This window comes from Loxodonta africana, chromosome 7, assembly GCF_030014295.1.
Source record: "Loxodonta africana isolate mLoxAfr1 chromosome 7, mLoxAfr1.hap2, whole genome shotgun sequence".
NCBI classification, from domain to species: Eukaryota; Metazoa; Chordata; class Mammalia; order Proboscidea; family Elephantidae; genus Loxodonta; species Loxodonta africana.
The window spans coordinates 74,117,447-74,132,674 of record NC_087348.1 but is presented as its reverse complement, the minus strand read 5'-3'; the positions used below and the strand labels follow the sequence as shown (position 1 = coordinate 74,132,674).

Sequence of the window (15,228 nt, the reverse complement as noted above, 5' to 3'; positions counted from 1 at the left end):
GATTTAACATTATGAAAATGTCAATGCTACTCAAAGCAATCTACAAATACAATGCAATCAAATCCAAATTCCAACAACATCCTTTAATGAGACTGAAAAACTAATCACCAACTTTATATGCAAAGGAAAGAGGCCCCAGATAAGCAAAGCATTTTTGAAGAACAAAGCAGGTGGCCTCATACTCCCCATCTCAGAGCCTACTAAACAGCCATGGTACTCAAAACATCCTGGTACTGGTACAATGACATATACATGCACCAATGGAATAGAATTGAGAAACCAGAAGTAAATTCATTCACCTGTGGATAGCTGATCTTCGATACAGGGTTGAAGCTCATTAAAAGGGGAGAGCAAGTCTATTTAACAAATAGTGCTGGCAAAACTGGATATCCATTTGAAGAAAAATGAAACAAGATCCATACCTCACACCTTACATAAAAACTCAAAATGGACCAAAGACTTAAATGTAAAACTTAAAACTATACAGATCATGGAATAAAAAATAGGGAAAATGCTAGGGGCCCTAATACAAGGCATAAATAGAATTACCAAATATAACTAAAAATGCACAAACAGCAAAAGATAAACCGGATAACTGAGATCTCCTAAAAATTAAACCCTTAACTAGGGCAAAGTCACAGAAGCTTCACAGACACATGCAAACGCCCTCAAGGACTGAGCTACTGGGCTGAAGGCTGGGGACTATGGTCTTGAGGGACATCTAGTTCAACTGGCATAACACAGTCTATAAGGAAAACGTTCTACTTCAACTGTGATAAGTAGCATCTGGGGTCTTAAAAGGCCAGCTAGCAACCATCTAAGATACATCTACTGATCCTATCCCTGCTGGAACAAGGGAGAATGAGGAAAACCAAAGACAGAAGGGAAAGATTAGTCTAAAGGACAATGGACTGCAACTACTACAACCTCCACCAGACTGAGCCCAGAACGACCACATGCCCAGTTACCACCACCAACTGCTCTGGCAGGGATCACAATAGAGGGTCCTAGACAGAAAGGGAGAAAAATGTAGAACAAAATTCAAATTCACACACACACAAAAAAGACCAGGCTAGCTGGTCTGACAGAGACTGGAGAAACCCTGAGAGTATGTTTCCGGACACCCTTTCAACTCTGTCCTGAAGTCACTCCTGATGTTCACCCTTTAGCCAAAGATTAGACAGATCTATAAATATATAAGGCCAGCAATAACACACACAAGGAACGTGCTTCATAGTTCAATCATGAAGATGGCAAGAAGGGACAGGAAAACAGGATGAATAGAAACAGGGAACCCAGGGTGAAAAAGGGAAGAATGTTGACACATTGCGGGGATGGCATTCAATGACACAAAACAATTTTTGTATTAACTGTTTAACGAGAAACTAATTTGCTCTGTAAACTTTCACCTAAAGCACAATTAAGAAAAAAAAATTAGACACTTATGCTCATCAAAAGACCTCACCAAAAGAGTAAAAAGGGAACCTACAGACCGGGAAAAATTTTTGGCTACGACATACCTGACAAGGATCTAATTTCTATCATCTACAGAATACTTTAATACCTCAATAACAAAAAGACAAATAATCCAATTAAAAAACGGACAAAGGGAATTAAGAACAGACACTTCACCAAAGACATTCGGACACATGAGGAAATGCTTGTGTTTGGTTATATATATTCATATATAAAATGGAGCACACGAGGGCACAGTGATGGAAACATCCGAGATATAACCAAACACCTCAAGAGACTGAGTTACTGGGCTTGAAGGATAAGGACCATAGTCTCAGGAGACATCTAGGTCAAGTGGCATAACATAGTTCATAAAGACAACATTCTACCTCCTCCTTTGGTTGAGTAGCATCTGGGGTCTTAAAAGATTGTGAATGGACATCTAAGATAAAACTACTGGTTTCTTTCCATCTGGAGCAAAGGAGCGTGAATAAAACCAAAAACTGGAGGAAATAACTGGTCCAAAGGACTAACAGACCATGGAAACAACAGCTTCCACTAGCCTGAGACCAGAAGAACTAGATGGTGCCCAGCTACCACTACCAACTGCTCTGACCAGGATCACGATAGAAGATCCCAGTTAGAGTGGCAGAAAAATGTAGAACAAAATTCAAATTCATAAAAAAAGACCAGATTTACTGGTCTGAGAGAGACTGGAGGAGCCCCTGAGACTATGGCCCTTAGACACACTTCTACCTTGGAACTAAAGCCATTCCTGGTGATCACTTTCCAGTGAAATAACAGACAGGCCTACAAAATAAACAATGCCTGTAAGGAAAAGTGCTCCTTAGAACAATCACCTATATGAGACCAAAAGGGCAACATCTGCGCAAAAGAAAAGATGAGAAGGCAGGAAGGGGCAGGACAACCAGACAAATAGAAATGGGAAACTCAAGAGAATGCTGACACATTGTGGGGATTGCAACCAATGTCACGGAACAATGTGTGTCTGAACTATTGAGAAGGAAACTAATTTGCTCTGTAAACCTTCACCTAAAGCAAAATAAAAAATACATATATTTAAAAAAACATAACTATTAAAAACTTTAAATATTAAAAGGAGAGAGCTCGCTCTTTGACAAGAGGTAAATCACCTGATAGTAATAAACAGCACATCTGTTCTAAAGCAACAAGACCTTAGATTTTACCAATATAGAAGGGCCATGAATGTTTTCAGCATATAATATTATGAAAGAAAAACTCATTTTCAGTTACATCTTCAAGAGAGTTCTGGCATGTTCTTACCCCCCACCACCTCCCCAGCAGGATCACACTCACTTTATCAAAGTTTTGCATCTGCTCCCTGTTGGTAAACCAGGATTCCTTATCCTGGCTGGGCTGAATGACAAAAACCTCATAATCCGCAAACATCTGAGTGAAACGATTTGCAAAGACTTCCCGGATCTGAATGTTTAGCTGGTAAATCCTAAATTCTTCCTCATCACACTGTACTTTGAGATCCTTATTGCTGCTGGGGTCTTCTCGCACTTCCAGCTACAAAAAGGAAACAACAGGTGAGAACACACAAGCTTTTCCTTTTTTCCCAAAGAAATGCAACTCATCTGACTTTTTTCCAGTGGTCATTTACTAAGCAGCAAATGAAGGGGATAAACAAAAGAGGGAAGAAATGGGAAGAAAAATAAGAGGAATTCCCACATGGAGAAGTGATAAATGAGGCCCTCTACCTGAGGGTATCTAGCAAGTCAATGACAGCAAAGGTAAGTAAGATCATTAGGGGCGTGCAGCTCTGTAGAAGGTGCTAATAATCTCCAGAGTCTGGGGAAAAGAAGGGTCTATGCAAGATCAATAAGAAAATCATAGTGCAAAGCAGTAAGGCCAGACCCTTGTTCTCCCTTCATCTCTTTGATTTTCTCCCCCATATCACTTTCCTTACCTTTCTCCCCAAAGAATTTCCTGACTGTGTCTTTTTAAACCATTTTAATCCCCTAAGTATTTCTCTGCTTGCTCCTCTTCAACTGGCCATGATTTATTAAAAAATGTCTGCTCTACTGATTAAATAAACAGAAAAATGAAATGTTTCACACTTCACTGGATAAAGAAGTCCAACAAAATGATTACATGGGCCCATTTTGTTTACATGTAATTTACAAAAATAATTTAACAGTGGGAAATGGGAAAATGAAGAGATGGATAAACAAGTACTAAAAGCTGATAGTCTCAAGAAAGTCAGGAAATGGAAAGCTAAGTATATCTCTGGAAAGAACACAGGACTAAAATTCAAGAGGACCAGGTTCTAGCTTCAGCTCAGCCACTTACTTGGCATTTATCTTAGGCAAAACACTTAAGACTCTCCAAGACTCACTTTCTTCAGCACAAAACAGAAATGATAATACCTGCTCTATCTGCCTTAGGTTGCTGTGAAGCTCACAGGACAATGGATCTGAAACATCTGAACACAAGGATTCCACCATCATCCCTCTGCTATAGCGCTCAAACAGAATGACAGCAGGCTCCACCATCATCCCTCTGCTATAGTGCTCACACAGAATGACGGCAGGCTCTCCTTGATGTCCAAGTGAAATGCTACCCAGATTTAGATTCAAGCAGCAGTTACTAGGATAATGTTGGCCAGAGCTGAATCCAGAATGTCCTATACAGAGCACTCTCACTGTTCACAAATAATGCCTTGTCCTGAACTGGATGCTTTCTCATCCCACACCTTATTTCAACAAGGCAGCACCCCGCAGGGATCAAATGTGTCACAGACTCATATGTAACACCTTACCTTTTCTAGGCTCACTCCAGTCCTTTTGACCAAAGCTTGCAGCCTGGCAATAGTTTCATTCTCCTTGAGGAGCTCATAGGAATGCAAAGGGGACCCAGCGATGTTCCCATTCCTCTTGTCAGAAACAAGGTCAGAGGCCCGGAGCCTCTTCAGCTTGGAGGCACTCTCACTGCAATGAAGGTTCCCCTCAGGAGGAATGCCAAATGCCATAAGAATCTCAGAGACTTCCTGGACAAACTCCAACTTGTTGGGAAACTGAGGCAAGTCCTCCGGCAGTTCAATGAAATGGTTGTCAATGTCCACAAAGCAGAGGTTAGCCTGAAAGTCAAAACAGGATGAGGAGTATGAACTTCAGAACATTTAGGCAGCTTCAGAAAGGATAATAAACAAGTAAGGGAAGGAAAAACACCTGAAATGGGCAGACAAGAGGATTATATAATGACACAGATCTTAAGCATCTAGCACAAAAGTCCCATATACAGTAAGTGCTCATTAAATGTTTGACAAATGCATGAATTCTCACAGTAGTGAAAAGAACACTAGGAGTGAGTCAAGTCTAGGTCCCAGAATTGACTCAGTGTACATTATCTTCCTACATGACCCTGACCCATTGCCACAGAGTCAATTCTGACTCATAGCAACCCTAGTATGCCATTATCCCTTTTCTGAGTCTCAGTCCTGGTTTCTAAGATTTCACGGCTGGTCTTGATGACTTCTGTCCTTCTTCTCAATTTAAACTTGCCGCAGAAAGGACGTAGAGAGACAGCACTCTCACTCACACTGCTGGCGGGGTGGGTAATCTGAACTGACAAAGAATAACTTGGCAATATCTACTATCCCTACTTTACAAACAAAACTGACACAGAAGGGTTAAGTAAGATGTTCAAAGTGATATAGCTACTAAGTGGTGGAGCTGGGATTTGAACTCAGCCTGACCTCACAGACATGTTCTTAAGCTCTTAGCCATCCACCCTTCCCTTCCTTAGGGGTCTTGCAAATTTCTTATTAAATTTAACTTAAATACTTTATAGTTCCTGTCCCTGCTGGAATTTTCTTGCAGCCACAAATTAGAAAAGCCTTTTATTTTTATATCTTTATCTTATAACCACGAAGCTTTTCTAGTCAAAACAACTCTCATTTCCTTCATTGTAGTGCATCTATTAAATGCTTAAGGGTATGTCTGTTTCATCCGTAAACAGTTGTCCCTCAGTATCTACAGAGGATTGCTTTCAAGAACCCCCTGCAGATACCAAAATCTGAGGATGCTCAAGTCCCTTATATAAAATGGCATAGTATTTGCACATAACCTACACATACCCTCTATTATACTTTAAAACATCTCTAGATTACTTATAATACCTAACACAATGTAAGTGCTATGTAAATTGTTGTTATACTGTATTGTTTAGGTTAGCTGAATCTGCAATATGAAACCCACAGGTACAGAGGGTTGACTGTAACAGGGACAACAATATTACCTATGTCACAGGTTTGTTTTGACAATGAGACTATAAACATAGAGGGTTTAGCTCAGTGCCTGGCACAGAGTAAGTACATAATGTTAAGTAACATTGTTATCATCACTGTAGAATATAAAACTTCAACTAATGGAGATATATACAATATTAGTATATAGGAAAAGTCTATAATGAAAAGGTGCTAATAACCCCCAAAATCTGTACACTTAACATAAATTTTTCTTAAATCCCAATAAGACTTTTTTTTTTTTTTTTGAGTGTGGAACCTGATGAACTGATTCTGAATCTTGCATATTAGAATAAAAGAAATAACCAAGAAAAATTTGAGGGGGGACTTGCCTTACTAGATACTAAAATAGACATAAAACAATAACCTATTGGAAAAGAACAGTCTTGAGTATATCCATGTATTATTCATATCCGTGGATTACTCAATAAATGTTTTGGGGACAAGTGACTGTCCACTTAAAAATGCTAGAATTCTTATATAATACCATACTCAAAATTAAATTTTACAATAAAAATGAAATAAATTTGAGACAGAGTAAAGACTTAAATATAAAAAATAAAGCCACTTTGTCTTAAAAAGAGGCCTTATCCTGTGGGGACCAGGGTCTTGGGGAACATCTAGCTCTACTGGCATAACACAGTTTATAAAGAAAATGTTCTACATCCTATTTTGTTGAGTAGCATCTGGGGTCTTAAAACATTGTGAGCAGCCATTTAAGATACTCCACTGGTCTCACCCCATCTGGAGGAAGGGAGAATGAAGAAAACCAAAGACCCAAGGGAAAGACAGGTTCAAAGGACTAATGGACCACAACTACTACAGCCTCTACCAGACTGAGTCCAGCATAACTAGATGGTGCCTGGCTACCACCACCAGCTGCTCTGACATGGATCACAATAGAGGGTCCTGGACAGAGCTGGAGAAAAATGTAGAACAAAATTCTAACTCACAAAAAAAAGTCCAGACTTACTGGTCTGACAGAGACTGGAGAAACCCTCAGAGTACAGCCCCCTGAGTTTCGCCCTTCAGCCAAAAATTAGACAGGCCCATAAAACAAAGCAAAACAAAACTAAATGGGCACACCAGCCCAGGTGCAAGGACAAGAAGGCGGGAGGAGACAGGAAAGCCGTTAATAGGGAGACCAAGGTTGAGAAGACAAGAGTGTTGACGCATCACGGAGTTTTCAAACAATGTCACAAAACAATGTGTACTAATTATTTAGTGAGAAACTGATTTGTTCTATAAACCTTCATCTAAGGTACAATAAAAAATAAATAAATAAAAAGAGGCCTTATCTTTGGGAGATACATACTGCATATATTTGAATAACATCATAATGTTGTGTGAGATTTGCTACAAAATAAGGCAGTACGGGGAGAGGGGAGACCAAGGAGGATACAGATGGAAAAACAGAAGCCATGAGCTGACGATTGTTATGACAGATGCTATTTGCTTTACTCTCGCACATGTCTGACATTTTCTGTAAGTAAAAAATAATAAACCCACGAAAGTATGAAAAGAAAATATAAAAGACTATGATTCTATCTTAGGGTGGAGTTGGACTTTCAAAGCTTCATTACAAGGTTAGAAATCATAAAGGTAAATGTTGTTGTTGCTCTTAGCTGCCATCAAGTCAGCCCCCAACACACAGTACCCCATGCACAATGGGACCGGACCATTGTGATCCAAAGGATTTTCACTGGCCCATTTTTGGAAGCAAATCGTCAGGCTGTTCTCTCTAGTCTTTGTCTGGAAACTCCATTGAAACCTATTCGGCATCACAGCAATACACAAGCTTCCAATGATAGCCAAGTGGTGGCTTGAGGTACACTGGCCAGGAATCGAACCTGGGTCTCCTGCATGGAAGGTGCGAATTCTACCACTGAACCACGACTGCCAGTGCTATAAAGGTAAAAGCTGCTATAAAAATATTAAAAGGTAGTAAACAATTTAGGAAATAATAACCATAACACATAACTTGTAAAAGAAGTCACTGAGATAAAGATAATTCACTCAACTTAAAAATGGGCATAGGAGAATATACCCTAGACAAAAAAGAGCCGTTACACAAACAGATATATGCACACTCACGTTCACTGCAGCACAGTTTACAAAAGCAAAAAGATGGAAACAGCCAAGGTGCCCATCAATGGATGCAGCTTTCACATACATATGAGGCAACTGAAAATAACATGGTCTGGGTCAGGCACACCTTAAACCTCCCCCCCGCCACAAAAAAACAAAAACCCAGTGCCATCAATTCCAACTCATAGCGACACTACAGAACAGAGCAGAACTGCCCCATAGAGTTTCCATGGAGCACCTGGCAGATTCGAACTGCTGACCCTTTGGTTAGCAGCCATAGCACTTAACCACTACACCACCAGGGTTTCCAACCCTTAGACTTCAAAATAAGTGTGATCTTTGCTTTTCAACACTTTAAAGAGGGCTTTTGCAGCAGATTCACCCAGTGAATACATCATTTAATTTCCTGACTGCTGCTTCTATGGGCATTGATTGTGGACCCATGGAAAATGAAATTCTTGACAACTTTAATATTTTCTCTATTTATCATGATGTTGCTTATTGGTCCAGTTGTGAAGATTTTTGTTTTCTTTATGCTGAGGTGTAATCCATACTGGAAAGTATAGTCTTTGACCGTCATCAATAAGTACTTCAAGTTCTCTTGCTTTCAGCAAGCAAGGTTGTGTCATCTCCATATCGTAGGCTGTTAATGGAAAAGTTACTAGAAAACAAATATCTCATACACTGTTATTGGGGATGTAAACTGATAACTTTCTAGGGACAATATTAAAAGACAAAGTTTTTCCAGCCCAAACCAAGAACTAGAACATACTTTTATCTACCTATGTGCTCCTCCCTAATCCCACTCCACAAGCTACATACTCCCAACCTCAAGTAACCACTACCCCAAATTCTATTGGTGGAGCAACAGTTAAGGGGTTCGAATTCATAGCTGCTCCACAGGAGAAAGATGTGGTAGTCTGCTTCATAAAGATTAAAGCCTAGGAAACCCTATAAGGCAGTTCTACTCTGTCCTATTATGGTTAAAAAAGAAAAGGTTACTATGAATCAAAACAGACTCGACAGCAATAGATTTAGTTTTTTTTCTCATTTGGGTTGCTATTGTATGGCCAGCCCTTTTAACCATGGTCTTGTAGCTCCCACAAAATGATTAGGTGGGACTATGCAAATGGGGTGCTTGTGGCCCACCAAGGGGAATGAACAGTTTTGCTAATGCAAATAAGGTGCATGGAACCCTTGCAGGGGTGGGAGGGGTGGTACCAGGCAAATAAGGTACACGGCACCCTTGGTAGGGGATTGGTCAGTTTTGCCATCCCGCTAGGCTTAAAGGGAGCCAATCCCAGAAGTTGGGGGTGGAGGGACACTCACTACCATCAAGAAGAACTACTTGGAGCAAAGTGTGTCCTTTGGATCCAGGGTCAACTGTGCAAGAACCTCCTAGACCCAGGAGACACAAGACGGCACAAGATGGCAATGGACGGAGCCAGCACGCTAGGCTCACTGACCCATGGAGCAAAAGAGCTGAGAGCCTTCGGGTAGGAGGCTTCCTGGCAGAGTGGGGTGCCTCCAGGTACTTATCGTCAGAGGTAAAGAGCTTTATAACACTTGCCTGAGCAAGGCAGAGGCCAAGTCCTAGGGCAGAGACAGAGATCTACCTGTGGGCCCAGCCAAGAAAAAGCTGTCCTGATCAAAGAACTACATCCTGAGTTGTTCTTGTTACTTCCAAGTTGATCCTGATTCTAAACTGTAATCTGTTACTTCCCTAGTAAACCCCATAGTTGTGAGTATGGTCTGTGAGTTCTGTGTGGCCACTGCACGAATTATTGAACCCAAGAGAGAAGTAGAGAGCACAGTGGAAGGGACCGCTGGTGCCAGAATTGGTTAAAAGGTTGGAGAGTAAAGTACGTCTGACCTCCACCTCATGGGAATCAGCTTCGGGCTGATGCTGCTGATCTGGATGATTCCTGCCCGTCCCCCCACCTCAAGTCAAGAGGTCTGACAAGCTGCCAGTTTTTACACTATTATTATCCTTTTGCATTAAAAAAAACACAACATATATATATTTATGCCTTTACATTTTTTATTGCTTTTGTATTTTATAAAAGGATTATCATTCCTTAAACAGTCTTTTAGTACTTTCTGTACTCAATATTAGGTTACTAAGATTCAGCCACCTTTTGGTGTACAGCTGTACTTCTTCCATTTTAACTCTTGTATAATACTGCACTGTGTGACTGTATCACAATTTATCAATTTTTCTATTAAATGGTCTTTGAGTTGTTTCCAGTTTATTGCTTTTCTATTGTAACACATCTCCTTTGACACATATGCAAGGTTCTCTCTTGGGCATATCCTAGAACTATTGTGTTATAAGGTATGCAAATGTCCAACTTTATAGGACAATGTCTGGCTGCATTCCAAAGTTGTTATAACAATTTACACTTTTACCAGCAATCTAAAATGCTGCTCCAAGCCCTTCCCAAAACTTCCTATCAGGCTTCTCACATTTTGCCACTTCACTGGGTATAAAACAGTATTGTACAGTACATCTAATTCACACTTCCCTAACTGCTAGTAAAGAAATGTGGGGGTTTTTTGTGCAATGCCGAGTCAGATCTTTAATCCATTTTTCTATTTTTTATATTGTCTTGGTGCTAATGCTTTGTACACTGTGTGTTATAAGTATCTTCGAGTTCTTATCTTTTTGCTTTCCTATTTAAAATATCAAATTTATCTATCTTATTTTATGGACAGAGCTTTCTGTATTTCCTTTATAAAATCTTTCCCTACCTAGAAAAGTATTTATTAACATTTTCTTCTAAAAGACTTGAAAATTTCCTTTTGACATTTAATTTTTTAATCATCTGAACATGATTTTGTTATGGTATGAGAATGGATCCTTTTTCATTTTTTTCCCCTATGGATAAACATTTTTCCAACTCCATTATTAAACAGTCCCTCCTCTGGCATAATATGCGTACTGTATATCAAAATGATGTTCCACTGATCCATCTGTTGATTCCTGTACCAGTAAGTGTTGTATTATAAAAGAGGAGACAGGACAGTAACATAGTAAGTCCTTCTTAATATAACTATTCCATAAACTCACCATCTATTAAAACTGTGTGTCTTACCATGTTTGTGTGTTCATGCACTCAATAAACATTTGCTGAGTACATAAATTACTCTCTCTACCAATCTATGAATAAAAAAGACAGCTTTTCCCTCTCAAAGATTCCAAGACTGGTACAATCACTTTAAATTTCATTCTCTAAAATTCTTCGACCAGATAACTGAGGTTTGCCTATTTAAAGGGCCAATGCCAAAGAATGTTTATCACGTTAAGAAAGGGCTACTTTTTGCTTATTCCTTTAAGATTTTAAAATTATAAACTGTCAAGCCAAGCCATTAAAAAAGACAGTAAAGATGCAAAGTCATGAAGATCACCTGCCTCACAGTCCCTGTCTATACATTAACAGAATATGGCACTATGACCCACTAGAGGCACACAATGCAATCATTTACCTCTCGGTTCTCTTCCCTTCAGAGAGAAAAAAGCAGCTTCTCCAGTAGGAAACAGAGGCAACTAAAAATAACTGTATCCACTCACAACACTTGGCTGGCTTTTCTCCCACTGCTGTGAGCCAAACATAGAATGTCTGTAAAGAATTTTATACACTCCAAATGCTACCTGTACATATCTCTAGCCAGAGGTGCCTAGAGTCAAGAAAGTAGTTCAGGCTCACTTCAGAGATGGGCTAGATTAAGATTTGAGCCTCTGAACAGACAGCACTAGCCATTCTTCACGAAGCTGAGCTGAAAAAGGGAGGGGATAAGGCAAAGGGAAAAAAGAGGACCATTCAATTACTAGGCTCATACAATAGCCTCACACTTTTCTTCCCAGCACACAGAGGGCTCTGGTAAACAGAAGCAACTTGCAAAGCTACCACAAACTCACACACCCCTTTCCTCAGCTGAGAAGAAGCCAACTCCTTCGTAACAGCTTGCGGGGTAAGAAGTAGCCTGGAAAGGGTCCTGAACCCTGTGTGATCAGTTTTCCTCATTAACCTCCCACTTTGTTGGGAAGACTTAGCTACCCTGGAGTAGTGACCGCATGGATCCCAAAAATTCCAAACAATGTCCCAAATCTCTTCCTGCCGACGGTCATAAAGACCCTTCCCAGATCTGAGTTCTTAACAACAAATCACAACCAACCTCTACCCCTCGTCTATTTCCAGGTTATTCATCAAAGGGGAGCTCAACACACAGACTGTTAGGGTGAGAGAAGGACAGAATATAAGAGGCTATTGAAAGACTGTCCTGAGACCTGAGAAAGGAGAAAAACAGTGAGAAATAAAGGCCCAAAATAGAAAAAAGTGACACACACATACACCCCCTTCTTTTAATATCCTCTGCTTAAACTTGTCCTAACACAGCTGTGAAGGAACTGCCTCCTTCCTGGACTCAGACAATGAAGCCCAACAGAGAAGCACAGGACAAAGCATCCCTCACAAAGGCAACCCAGCACTCTCACTTGCTCAGGGCCAGCTGAGCTCATGTGTTGGTGTCAAAAGGAACAAAGCACTTTTCACAGACTTCTGATCCCCAAGGACAGGCAGCAACTAATGAATTCTAATATGGGGGCTAGAAAATGTACACTCTCCTTCTCTAAGGAAAGTCCTACTTCAAAACGAACCTTGTCGCATCCACTACCCTGATGATGCCCCCTTGACGAGGCCCAGATGAATTTCCCCAGTCCTGCCTCAAAGCATTCTTCTAATAATAGAGTTTAAACATACCACAGGATGTTCACCAAAATGTTCAACATAGTTATCTCTGGCAGAAGAACCTGAAATAATTTTCATTCGATTCCTTATGGTTTTGTGTAACGTTAGAATCTTTTACTATAAACATGTGTTACTTATGAGACACTTCAGAGTTGTTTTTCACAGATATTATTACTCTCCATTCATTATATGTACCCCATGGTGCTTCACTCTTTAAAACAAACAGTTCTTCTCTCCCCAGTCTGAGATTTCCCCTGGCCACTACCCAGAGTCAGATATCCCAGAGATTACCTGCTAAAAATCAAGGTAAAAATGCCACCTATGTAACTGCCCCATAAATATCTGCTCTTCAGAGGGACAGTCTGGATGAAATGTGGACTCAAATGCTCGAACTGCTTATTTATGAAGCACACATGTGTTCTACAGTCCTATTGTCACCACTCCTTCCCATGGAGACCACGGGGAGAGACCAGAAGTTCAGAAACACGGGTTGCAGCAACGATGGGAAATACTACAAAAGTGGAAGATCTGGTATACCAGAACAGAGTAAACTTTGAGTTTCTCAAACAACTCACAGTCTCTCAAATAGTCACATTAAGAAAACTGCTGGGGGGAGGCGGAGCCAAGATGGCAGAATAGACAGACGCTTCCAGCAAGCCCTCTTTACAACAAAGACCCGAAAAAACAAGTGAAACAAGTATATTTATGACAAGCTAGGAGTCCTGAGCATCAAAGGTAAGCTTAGAAAATGAACTGAGAGGCAGGGGGAGGAAGAGTCGGTTCAGAAGCAGAAAGGAGTTACCGGACCTGAATTGCAGGGAACCCTCAGGCAACATTCCCGGGAGCGGTGGCAGCGGGCTGGTACTAGCATTCAGCCACAGTTTCCTCAGGGAGAAGCAGCCAGCCACACAGCCTACTCACATCTTCAGAACCAGAGAAGAACGGCACTCTCGGCAAAAGCTAAGTACTTGCGTATATTTTACCGTGCCCCCAAAGAAAAAAAATTTTTTTTTTTTTCCTTTACCCTGCTCCCAAGTCGGCTTCAGTGGCTGAATTCCCTGAGCCCAAGATAGGTCCTGTTGGGGACCTAGAGCCATCCTCCCAGCCTTAGAGAAGGAATAAATTTGCAATTGGGGGAAAAGATAATTTGTGAGCTCCACTAACCATGGGAGCTCAGGACAGAAACGGCTCCTGTCCATGCATAAATGGTCCGTGTACTTTGAGTACCTTCCCCCTCTGCATGGACCTATGTGGGCCTATTTCAGGAGAATAGGCCCTTATTGGCAGACTCCAACCATTTCAGCTGTGTGGCGGAGAGCTGGGTGTTTGACGTTTGACATTGCTTTGCCTATTAAACAGGGTCCTCACCTACCCACATCAGGGGCCTAAGGGCTGGTAGCTCCACTCAGGTCACCCAGCCACCTGCAACAGGGGCCCAAGGATAACTGGTACCTCCCAGTCCTTACAACCAAAAACACTGGGTACCCATGGTCCGTCTGCAGAACCCACCCCCCTGTACACTCTAGGGAACAGGGACACACTTTCCTCAGAGACACAAGGGACAATTCTCAGCCCCCTGCCTTGTTCAGAGCGTGACGCCCTGCTGCAATCAGATACTGGTATATATGCCAATCAACCCTACCCCTCTAAGACTGTAGGACAGAGACTGTACCACTCACTTGATGATCAGCTACCTGGACACCTGAGCTGAATTCATACAAGAAAAGTCAACGGACTCCTAGACCAATATGCCTGATAGCAGCTCTGGCCATCTGGTGACAGGACGTCAGAGCTCCAAAGGTAAAAATAATCAAGCTAGCTCACTCAAGCAACCCATCTGGGCACATCAAAACAAAACAAAGCAAGAAGCTATGACAGAGTAAACAAATATAAAATAAACTAATACAATAACTTATAGACGGCTCGGAGACAACAGTCAATATCAAGTCATACAAAGAAACAGACCATGTTCACCTCAACAAGCTCTCAAAAAAAAGAATCAAGGGGTCTTCTAGATGAAAGTGCATTCCTAGAATTACCAGAGACAGAATACAAAAGATTAATATACAGAACCCTTCAAGACATCAGGAAGGAAATGAGGGATACACAGAACAAGCAATTAAAGAAATTAAAAATATCATCCAGGAACATAATGAAAAATTTAATAAACCGGAAAAATCCATAGACAGACAACGATCAGAAATTTGGGAAATTAACAATAAAATTACAGAAGTAGACAACTCAACAGAAAGTCTGAGGAGTAGAATTGAGCAAGTGGAAGGCAGAATTTCTGAACTTGAAGACAAAGCACTTGGCACTAATATATTTGAAGAAAAATCAGATAAAAGAATTTTAAAAAATGAAGAAAGACATATTATAATCAAACTTGCCAAAACCAAAGATAAGGAGATAATTTTAAGAGCAGCTAGAGATAAACAAAAAGTCACCTACAAAGGAGAGCCAATAAGAATGAGCTCGGACTACTCAGCAGAATCCATGCACGCAAGAAGGCAAAATGGGATGTGACTTATATAAAAAATTGAAAGAAAAAAATTGCCAGCCAAGAATCACATATCCACCAAAACTGTCTCTCAAATATGAAGGGGAAATTAGGACATTTCCAGATAAACAGAAGTTTAGGGAATT

The 15,228-nt window shown here is 40.7% G+C and overlaps 1 protein-coding gene across 7 annotated transcripts in view; it reads right to left on the bottom strand.

Annotated features, from left to right (window-relative positions):
* DENND5A (DENN domain containing 5A) overlaps window positions 1–15,228 on the bottom strand; it is a 111,348-nt gene that overhangs the window by 40,704 nt on the left and 55,416 nt on the right. For all 7 annotated transcript variants that reach the window (XM_064288457.1, XM_064288454.1, XM_064288458.1 and 4 more), the window contains exons 6-7: window positions 4,262–4,579; window positions 2,794–3,009 (exon numbers count right to left, since the gene is read on the bottom strand). In XM_064288457.1, the coding sequence (XP_064144527.1) occupies window positions 2,794–3,009; window positions 4,262–4,579 (534 nt within the window). The remainder of the gene's footprint in view (window positions 1–2,793; window positions 3,010–4,261; window positions 4,580–15,228) is intronic.